Source organism: Amblyomma mixtum, unplaced genomic scaffold, assembly GCF_055824585.1.
Source record: "Amblyomma mixtum isolate Tamu unplaced genomic scaffold, ASM5582458v1 scaffold_66, whole genome shotgun sequence".
Lineage (NCBI taxonomy): Eukaryota > Metazoa > Arthropoda > Arachnida > Ixodida > Ixodidae > Amblyomma > Amblyomma mixtum.
In genome coordinates, this window is record NW_028317763.1 from 83,185 (window position 1) to 94,306 (window position 11,122).

Sequence of the window (11,122 nt, forward strand, 5' to 3'; positions counted from 1 at the left end):
ATTTCTTTTTTATCTTTCCCGCCGTAACACGTGTTTTAGAATGACGCGCAACTGACGAGCGTAACTGATTTGAGCCAACGTATTGCTCCTCGCTGCTCTCACATGTTTCAGCAAGAATACGACTTCCGTATAGAGCGAAAGGCTGGCTAAAAACAAAACTTTATTTGACAAACATCATCGTCATGGCTGCAAAAATAAAAGCGGCTAATGGAGCAAGTAGAGTTCTAATGCTTGCTCCGAGATGCAGGAGCTCGTCAGTTCGGTCCTTGGCGAAGGCCAGTCGTTATCAGCGTCCAACACTGCTGCTGTACTTGTACCTAGGGATGTTCGCGCCACTGGTGCCAGTCCAGTTTTTGCCGCGATGAGAGATTGTAGCCGCACTCATTGCAGGTCAACGCGCCAGCCGCTGCAGTTGGAAGGAGAAAGAAACAAAGTTATCCTCATTGCAGAATATCTTGAAGAAGTTGTATTACTTTCACTTTAACATTTTAACTGTTCCTTCGTTCGGTGGAAGCATGGGAAAGAGCCGCTGCATTCCCTCGAAAAGGGGTCTGTTTATAAGAAATTACGAGGAAGGAAAGAGGCTTTAATGGATAATGGAGAGGTCTGCCTGGTTATAGGCCTGGCATGCTACTCCAGGAAGAAATTACGAGGTAGTTGATTATAGGAAATACCACATGATATTACCGCTTGCGCACCATTATTGCACCGCTTTTGCACCGTAGGAACGAGCTGATCATTTAGCCCGGTCCGCTGCCGCTTGAAAGGCGGCAGAACAGCGGCGCAGGAGCTGGCTGTGCGATTTTCACCTGCGGTATGCTTTGTTTGCGGCGCATCATGATAGCGATACACAAGCGCAGCATGTACCGCTTGCGCTGGGGTAAATCGCACAGCCGGCGCCAGCGTTGCAGCCCTGGCATCTTTCCAGCGGCAGCACGCACGGCGGTATGAGCAGTTCGGTTGTAGGCGGAACGTGTGAGAGCACTGCAATCGCGGCGAGCAAGCGGTATGTCAAGTGGTATTTATTTCTATATCGCGGGCATCTGCAACGAGAGAAAAAAAGCTAGTCTGTAATAGACGTAAAGTTCAAAACTGCTCAGTCGGATGTTTTGCGGACCGTTCTGCAACTTTCTCATAAGAATTTGTCGCCGACCTTCATTGCTTGCGAAGTGGGTTAATTATTCTTCATTAACTGTGCAATTAAACAGTGTAGGAAAGTAGTGAGGCTTGTTCCATACACCAAGCAGCAGCATGCATTTTATCTCGTCGTGTTACAGAGTCGCGGCATCTTTTTAAACCGGGGCTTAAGTTAGCTGGGACACCATATACAACACCAGGTCCTGACTTTAGCTCGGCGATTCCCGACGACGGATGACAACCTTAAAAGTCCAAAAACAATTTTTTTGCGCTATTCTTGCCTCAAAAATTTTGGCGATAAATTCCAGTGGCAGCAACTTTAGCTTAATTCGCTTGCACGTGCTATTCCGATATTGACTTTGTTCGAAGAGCTCATTCTGAAGCTTTGAATAACATAAAATATTTATCGAAAAAGGGACGAAATCTCGCGCTTGCGGTGAACGAGTACTAATCGAGGAGCTGTAAAGGTTTTTTAGGTAATGCCATTTCTGAATTTTCTACAGGTACAGGCAAACTGTCAGAGCCTAAAAAAATACCTTAGGCCACTCAGTGATGGAAATTGAATGTTGTTTTAGGGTGACTGCCGAAAGCCCATGTTCCTGCCGCGAATGAGCAATTAAAGGGGAATTCAAGGTTTCCGCCCGTGCAAAACATGCGCACTTCGTAGAAAGTTTATAAAAGCAGAAAGACCATCTAATGCAGACCGCAATGTTATACCTATTAGGAATTTCATCCGCTGCTCCGAAGAGCTGCAATTATGTTCAAAAGTCTTTGTCTGGAATATTTTCCACTTCGTAAAGAATTCCCAGAATAGGCTCTAAGAGACCAAGGTGTACTTACCTGCTTCTGCCAAAGCACCCGCATAAATTGCACGACGAGAACCCGTCGCAGAATGTCTGGGCCCTTTTAACCGCAGCTCGAGCTGCGGTTACGCCAAGCGGTCGCAGTCGCGCTCCAGGTCATCAATGAAGCTGAAGACCTCGTCGATGTTGGCATCTACGCTGTCGATCTGTCGAGGACCGTAACCCAGCACTGCACGCAGAGTGGCTAGCACTCGCTGTTGATTGTTGAATCCCATGTAGTGGACTGCCAAGAAGCGCCACCCCTGTCGCAGGACAACGTAAACAGCGCTCTGGTCATGGGACAGGTGATCCTGCTGGTCGGTGAGGAAGCATGCAGTCAGGGCTCTTCCGTACACTCTGCATGCGGGTATTGCTTGTCGGTCACCAGGCAGATGGGCAGCTGCCATAAGTTCTATCAACTCGACACACTCCTCCCAGTCCAGCGAAACAATGAGGGAGTAGATTCGCCATCCCTCCAGGCGCTGCAGCGGCAGCAGCCAGCAGCGCAGGGAGGCTATGCGCCAGAGGCAAACTTCGTCACTCAGAGCCTGTTGCGCAGCATGAGAGATGGCACTGCGGATGTCGCGAAGTGTCAGTTGCTGCAGCCGCGGTAGCCACGACATATTCGCTTCGTCCAGGCGTAGCAGCAGGTGTGGATCGATAGCGCGAAGGATGGAATCAAGAATGAGTGTCTGTGCAGCCACTGCCGTAGATGCCATGGAGAAGCACAGCTGCGCTGCTGATGCAAGGATTCTGAGCCGCGTTTCGTCCATGTGTCGAAATAGGCACACCTGCGTAGATCGGCTCCCAAAAGTGAGCCGCTCACTGCCGCCGTTGTTTTCGTTTCAGGCTGCTGGCCCGGAGGCTTGAAGCTTTCTATGCGAGGAGGGCTTTCAAGCGCTGCTGCCGAAACGCCTTCTTCTAGGGCTACGGCATTTGGAAATGGTGTGATTTAAATCCACGCTCAAAACCCTTCGCTGGGGGCGCTGTCCAAACAAAATGACGCAAGCGTCTGTTATCCTTTTTTTGTATGGCTCAATAGTTATCTTTTTAAAAAACGAACGTGCTTATCGCAAGTGGAGCACAAGTGAAAACGCTGAGTTTCGCTAATCAATCCTGATGTCGATGATTGATGTATTCCTGCCTAGAACGTCAGAGCGTAAAGCAGGGTTCCGCGAACTAGTTCCTGGTGCGTTGTCTTGATAACTTTTCGTGTTTTCTTGAAGTTGCGCTGTAACGTTGCGGGCCCGGAAACTGTTTGTACCGTGAGCGTCCTGGCCTACCGTGGGCGCCCCAGGGAGCCGGCCTCGTTGCGGACGCGGGGCTCACGTTCGGCGTTCGAAAACGCTACCGTCAGCGCCCAAGGACGCTTCCTTCCGAGAATGCGCAGGTTGGTCGCGTGGACAGGGCGTTCGAGGGAGCGGCAGTAAACGCAGTGAGTCCCTCCAGCAGCGGAAGAGAGCATCTGCTCGGGCAGCCAGTCTGTGGCTTCCAAGGGCTTGGGGCCCTCTTTTCTTTTGTGCCAAACTCTCTGAATAAAGACCCAATTCCTAAGCTTCACCGAGTACACAGCCCGTACTTCGCAACACTGTCTAGGAGTTACACTTATTCGCCTTGTATAAACGTTGTCGAGGTGACTTGCCTTACCTTTTTGGCCAGCGCGAGACAACAGGAACAGGTCTCGTTTTCACGACGAGTAATACGTGGGCGCGAGCATCATCACTAGAGCCAGTGGCGGTGGAGTCAACTTCAGGCTACAGATGTGGTCACGCAGCTCTGCTTAATGCAGGAACTGATGGTTCTGTAAAGAATTTTTACGGCTTAAAAGAACGGAGGTCGAGTTATTATGCGAAGATAATAACGTAGGTTTCGGGCCTTCGCGAGACGCCCGGCGGTGGCCACCATTGACCTTCAAGTGACCTTCAAGTAGGTCACGTGACATGACGTCACGTGATGACGTCACACCGGCTGCAGATGGGGCCTCATATCGCGCCTGTGGGTCGCCTCCCGGTGGTGGCCACCATTGAACTTGAAGTGAGATCACATGATGTGACGTCACGTGATGACGTCACACCGGCTGCAGATGGGGCCTCATATCGCGCCGTCGGACGTCGCCCGGCGGAGGCCTCCACGCTTCGGTTCGCGCCGTCGCGCGCGACGCGTCGGCGGCGCCACCATCGCTGCATCACGTGATATGTGACGTCACGCCAGGGACGAGGCGGCGTGCGCCCGCCGTCGCGTCAGTCTCTGTGCCCGCAACCGCGCCAGCGTATTTGCGCCGGGCGTGTATGCGGTCGAGATGCCTCCAAACGCTAAGGACATGCTTCGCATCCACTGGGCTTAACCTTGATAAGCCTCAAAATTTTATTGCTTTGTAATTGTTTCTCTAGACGAGTTGCTGGTAGCTTATTTTGAACATATATTGCGGCGGTAACAGCAGCACGCTTTTTATGCTGATCCCTAGGCGGTTTATTAGTGCATAATGGTAGGTGTGCGGGACAGAGCTTGCCGGAAGCATTGCTTTGAACACACAAGCTGCTATAATAACTATTTACAAAGAGAATGGGAAAAATGGCCAGCGCACAGTATTGTGTGGTGCAGCAATCATATCGGGGACCAAGATTGTTTTTGTGCACTTGGCGGTGAAGTGCGTAATGAGCATCAGCCTATGTATTGTAATAAGGGAGTAATTACTCATTGACATCCACCCAAGCGCTGCCAAATGGCTTCAAAGGAAAGCTATACAGCTTTCTCAGAAACTTGGTAGTTAAAGAAAAATTTGTCCTGGTCCGGGGATCGAACCCGGGACCACCGCTTCACCGGAGCAGTCGCTCTACCAATTGAGCTAACCGGGACGGCAAGCTTATGGTAGGGCGAGAGCGAATTGATCAATAACTCGAAGTGGGAACAGTGTTGAACAAATGTTTAGGGGAATCCCCCAAGGTGGAGTAGATTTGTAGATTTGTAGAGTAATTACTCCCTTATTACAAATCTACTCCACCTTGGGGGATTCCCCTAAACATTTGGTCAACACTGTTCCCACTTCGAGTTATTGATCAATTCGCTCTCGCCCTACCATAAGCTTGCCGTCCCGGTCAGCTCAATTGGTAGAGCGACTGCTCCGGTGAAGCGGTGGTCCCGGGTTCGATCCCCGGACCAGGACGAAGTTTTCTTTAACTACGAAGTTTCTGAGAAAGCTGTATAGCTTTCCTTTGTAGCCGTATGGCTGCGCTTGGGTGGATGTCAATGAGTAATTACTCCCTTACAAATCTAGTCCACCTTGGGGGATTCCCCTAAACATTTGGTCACCCTATGTAATCTTGCCTGCCGCCCTTCCTTACTCGGTCGACTAGCAGAGTAGCCCTAAGCATACACTCTACCGGATGGGCCGGTATCTTATTCCTGCCTGCGCTCGCGGCGTGCGAGTCGACCGCAGAGAGTGAAGCGAAAAGCTTCACTAGGCTCAACCACACCGCGCTTCGCGTGAACCGGTCAGATTTGCCCCTTCTGCGCATGCGCGAAACCGAGCGACGTCACGCGCAGCGCAGGTGGCCACCGACTCTGTAATAAAATAAAAAAAACAAGCACAGAAAGGAGGATAAAAAAGACATGAAAAGAATAAAATATCAGAAATAAAATATAAATAGAAGAGAAACAGTGCACCAGGAGAAAAAAAAAGAAGACGGATGAGAGAAAAGAAGAAACAAACTTTGTCAGATCAGTTAGCGCGGCTAGTCAGCGCTCGTCGTGTTTTCTTCCATCGTGCTTGTCGCTGTTTAACAGTGTCTAGTGTGCCCGGCTGTCGACACCAAGGTCGCGGGAAGAAATACCGGCTGCAGTGTCCCCATTTCGATGGGGACGAATTGCAAAACCGCTTGCATGCTGTGCGACGTGGATGCATGTTAAAAAAAATATCTGCCTCTCCCGTAACCGAGAGTAGAGTAAGCATAAAATGTTTACGGGAATAACACATTAGTGGTAGATGGTACTAGTCAAAATCTTGAAATGGGTCTAGTGTTCAACACACCACCCCAAACCACACATACTGTGCACTACTCCATGTGGACGCAATCGTTTCCTGTGAGTGTCTGGGGAATCTGGTTGGTTGGTTGGTTTATGGGGTTGAACGTCCCAAAGCGACTAAGGCAATGAGAGACGCTGCAGTGGAGGGCTCCGGAAATTTCGACCACCTGGGGTTCTTGCACTGACATGCACTGACGTGCACTACACTCGCACAGTACACGGGCCTCTAGAATTTCGCCTCCAAAGAAATTCAGCCGCCGCGGCCGGGATCGAACCCGCGTCTTTCGGGTCAGCAGCCGAGCTCCGTAACCACTGAGCCAGCGCGGCGGCTTCTCTGGGGAACATCTTCCGCCCTGCCTCGTCAGCTGTATCCGGTTTCTGCTTTCCTTTTATCTTTGTAATCGTTGCTTTCATCCTCGGTTATTTTTACCACTTTGCCTATGTGACACTAGTGACGTCACCACTGGAATACGTGGCACATAATTCATGACGAAGTAATCACAAATTACTAATTAGTGACTAATTACTGATTAATGGCGGAAAAATACAGGGGGCACTTTGACTGTCTAAAGTGCGTAGAGGCGAAAGCGTTTTCCGCACCACTTTCAGTGCTTCTGTGCCACTCGTGGCGTCACATGTAATTGAGTACTAATTACTAAGTGATGACAAATCACTAATTAATGGTTAATTACTGATTAATGCCTGAGTACTAATTAACTGCTAATTAAGCTTAAGCTTCGCCTCTAGGAGTGGAACGCGACAGCGTGTTGTAGCGCTGCCAGGGAGTCCACGGAACGCCACCACCCGTTCGGCGCGATGCCTTGCCGTTTCAACGCGACGGTTTTTGAGGAAAGGAAATGGCGCAGTAAATCTCTGTCATCTCGGTAGACACCTGAACCGCACCGTAGAGGAACGGAGGAAGTGGGAGTGAAAGAAGAAAGACGAAGATGGCCCGTAGTGAAGAAAATGAAAATTGCATTTGAGGAAAGAAAATTACGCAGTAACTGTCTCACATATCTCGGTGGACACCCGTCAAATTTCAGGGGGGGGGGGGGGGGGTGCAGTTTTTTCACCTAAAATGTGGTCACTGATGTGTGGTTAAGATGTTAAGCTTCGCCTCTAAGAGTGGAACGCGAGAGCGTCTTGCAACGCTGCCCGGGAGTCCATAGAACGCCATTGCCCATTCAGTTCTACGCCTCGCTCGTCGGTAAATCGGTTTTTGAGAGAAGGAAATGTATTTCTCTCTATCTCGGTGGACACCTAAACCTCGCCGGAAGGGAAGGGAGGAGGATGGCAGTGAGCGAAGACACCGTATTCACTAGACGTGCCTTTGTTCATTCCAAACCATCGAGCTGGCATGGCGGAGTGGATAGCATGCTCGTCTCGCACTCCGAAGACCGGGGTTCGATTCCCGAGCTCGACCAATTTCTTACTAGGTTTTATTTATTTATATGGCCTGACTAGGGAAGTTAATTAGGCTAATTGGGTAATTAAGCAATTAACTAAGCTGAGTCCCACTTACTTGGAGCATCAATATATGGTCCCTTCAATTGGTTGCATGGTTACTAGCCAAAGTACAATTGGCCCCGTTTGAAATTGGCGCACTGTGACGTCACGACCGTTTCGCCCAACTGAAAAGCGTGACATTCTCTGTCGACAACTGCTGCTTAAAACGATGAGATATTAAAAGCTTTCGCCTTAATATTAATTAACTGCTAATTAATGACGCTTAAGCTTCGCCTTTAGGAGTGGAACATGACAGCGCGCTGTAGCGCTGCCAGGCACTCCACGGAACGCCACCACGCGTTCGGCGCGATGCCTTGCCCTTTGAACGCGACGCTTTTTGAGGAAAAGAAATTGTGTAAAAAATTCAGGGGGGGGGGGGCGGCACTTTGTTGACCTCAAGTGCGGTAAGGTGCAAGCCTTAAGCGGGGTGGTAGTGAAAATGTTTTAATGAAATAGTTTAGGAGGTTGAAGCGGCGGTTGGAGCTCTCAGTCCGGAACCCCATTGGCGTAGGCTGCTGTCCGGGCTCTTTCGATGAGTTTCTTTTCACTCTTTTCGTCCTAGCTGGTCTGAGCTGCCTCCCACCCCTCCTGCGTTGGCTGGTTATTAACAGTGATCGCGTGATTTCGTTGGTAGGCAGGCCCATACCATATGGTACAGGTCCGCCTTCTCCCCGCAAAATTTGCATTGTGAGTCAAATGACTACGGGTCTATGGCATGTAGTCTTCGTGGGTTGTTGTAAGTGTTGGTCTGTAACTTTCGGAGGTGGTGTTCCTCCCCTTTATCTAGTGTCTTAGCCGGCGAAGGGTAGACGGGATATTCTTAAGTACTGAAGTATGTCATTGTAAATTAGTAGTGGGGTAGGAGGTTCGACGGCATCCGCACTGGGTGGCCGGGGGAGTAATGCTCGGGCTCAGGCATGTGCGCTCTCGTTCCCTGGGATGCTCTGGTGACCTGGTGCTCATATTAAGTGTTTGTGTGTGGATTGGTAGAGCCACGGGTGTAGCTATCTTGCAGGATTTTAGCTGCTAGCGGTGCGAACCTGCCCCTGAGGTAATTTCGATACGCTGTCTGTGGATCTGTGAGAATGTATTCTGAGCTAGTGTGTGCTGCAGCTAGAGAAATCGCTACTTCTTCCGCAGCCAGTATGTCCTGTCTAGCCAGTACTTGTCCGTCGAATGTTGTATCTTGGTGCACTACCGCGACGGCCGTCATTCCCTGCTCGGGACCCGCAGAATCGACATAGAACACGCCCTCGCGCCCTCCGTAGTGTCTTTTCATGGCTTCGGCTCGTGCTTGTCGTCTTGACTGGTGAAAATCGGGGTGCATATTCCTGGGTAGTGGAGCTGCCCTGAGTTGTCCTCTCCATGAGGCTGGGATATCGGTTTTGGTGTCTAGATTTCGGGGGCAATTGATGTTTAAATCACTCAGGACTTGTCGGCCAGTCCGAGTTGTGGAGAGCCATACCACCTGCGCCGTGAGGTGTGCCTCTATCGGCTCATCTATCCTGTTGTGCACACCCAGTCGCAAGAGCCGGTCCGTCGATGTCGCAAGAGGGAGCCCCAGGGACTTCTTGTAGGCTGTTTTAATTATGATGTCGAGGTTTTTGATGTCACGCTTCTTGAGGCGGAGAGAGGGCGCTACGTAGACGACGCGGCTTACAACGAAAGCCTGCACCAGTTGCAGAGTATCGTCTTCTCGCATGCCTGATTTGCGCGTCGTTATCCTGGCGATCATCCTGGCGGCTTGATCTCTCGCGATCCGTAGTTTCTGGAGGGTGAGAAGGTTGTTGCCGTTGTTATTTATGTACAGACCTAGTATATTGAGGTTCTGAACTTCCTTGATGGGTGAGTTGTCTATGGTGTCCCGATTCTTGCGTTGACGGAAGACTATGAGTTCGAATTTTTTGGGTGAGCACGTTAGTCCACACGCCCGTGCATAATTTTGAACTGTTGTCGCCGCTGTTTGTAGTTGTTCTTCAATCGTTCCCATACTTCCTGTGATTGTCCAGATAGTTATATCGTCAGCGTACAGGGCATGGCGTATGCCCTGTACCTGATGGATAAGAGGTGCGAGACTTAGGAGTGCAATGTTGAAGAGAAGTGGGGATAGTACTGCCCCTTGCGGAGTTCCTCTCGTGCCCATCTTCACTTGCGTTGTGTGTTTTGTGCCGGTGCTGATGTTGACAGTTCTGTCCATAAGGAAATCACAGATGTACGAGTAGACTCGCTGGCCACAGTTCGTGCTGTAGAGGTTGTTGAGGATTGTGGAGTGTTGGACATTGTCAAACGCTCCCTTGAGGTCGAGTGTTAGAAGCGCTCGGTTACTGTTTGTGCGTGCGGGATCGACGACTACGCGTTTGATTTGCAGAAGCACATTATGGGTGGACAAGTGTACCCTTAACCCAAACATCGTGTGTGGCAGTAGCTCGTTGTCCTCAAGATAGTTAGAGAGACGGGTGTGGACTGCCTTTTCCATGAGCTTGCCTGCGCACGATTTGAGGGATATGGGGCGCAGGTTTTCGATGCTGATTTTCTTGCCGGGCTTCGGGATAAAGTGTACATTGGCTGTTTTCCATGCTTGTGGAATGGTGCCGGTGCGCCAGCATTCGTTTATGCAATAAGTGAGTTGCTGCAGAGCCTCTGTGCCGAGGTTGGCCAGAAGTCCGACGGTAAAATTTTCTTGTCCCGGGGCTGTGCCTCGGCGCATATCTGCTAGTGCTGCAATGATTTCCTCCAAAGTTAAGTCTCTATCCAGGTGTCCGTTCGGTTGCCCTCGGTACTGTAGGGTTGTGGTAGGGTTGTGGGTCTCTCGCGGTGCAGATACAGCGACGCGTGAGTTCATCCACGAGTTCCTGACCTTTGCCTTGGACGCTGTGTAGGGCTCGATGCAAATTTCTGTGTTGTTCACTCTTCGCTTTCGGAGGGTCAATTAGGCATCGCAGAAGGCTACATGCGGCCTTGGTGTCTAGGCGGCCTTTGAGGGATTCGCACTTTGTTAGCGAATTGGTGCGAGTTAGGTGCCATTCGTATTGTTCCGCTTGAATAGTAAGCTTGGCGATCCGAATTCTGAGTTTCCGATTGTGCCTTCCTTTTTTCCACCGTTTTATAAGACCCCGTCTGGCTTAACAAAGATGTAGGAGGTAGTTGTTAACAGCTGGGTGGTCCGCCGTGGTGGCGAGTGATTTTGTGAACTTTTCTTTGAGGTCGAGAATGGAGGCCGCCCAATCTTCTTAACTGGTTATTTGTTCCGACGTTGATAGTTTGGTGTCCTTCCTGAATGTCTCCCAGTCTGTAATTTTGGCTTGCCCTCGTGGTTTGCTGTGGTTGTTATTTTCGAAGATAGTCTGTAGTACGCAGTGGTCACTGCCTAGCGTTTCTCCCGTGTTGAGCCACTCATAGTTGCGGGCATTGCGGACGAGCATGAGGTCGGGGGAAGTATCCCGTGTTATGCTGGTGCCGAGTTGCGTCGGGTGCTGCGGGTCCGTGAGTAGGGGCAAGGCCATGTCAGCGATGGTGGATGCTAGTTTTCTGCCTTTCGCGTCTTCCCTCGGGCAGCCCCACAGGTGGCTAGAAGCATTAAAGTCGCCAACTATAGCTAAGGGAGCTTTTTGGGC

General features: G+C 50.5%; 1 protein-coding gene across 1 annotated transcript; it reads right to left on the reverse strand.

The window, feature by feature from the left end:
* On the reverse strand, positions 1-2,752 carry LOC149324342 (uncharacterized). Its single transcript, XM_089565614.1, has 2 exons — positions 1,978-2,752; positions 1-406 (listed from the first exon to the last, which is right to left on the reverse strand). Exon 1 carries the CDS (start codon positions 2,750-2,752, stop codon positions 2,066-2,068), a length of 687 nt encoding a protein of 228 aa, XP_089421740.1. The 3' UTR covers positions 1-406; positions 1,978-2,065.
* Positions 2,753-11,122: the final 8,370 nt, after the last annotated feature.

What these genes read in the sequence shown, in the direction of transcription:
- LOC149324342 (XM_089565614.1), bottom strand. Translation starts at nt 2,752, where the DNA reads ATGGACGAAACGCGGCTCAGAATCCTTGCATCAGCAGCGCAGCTGTGC.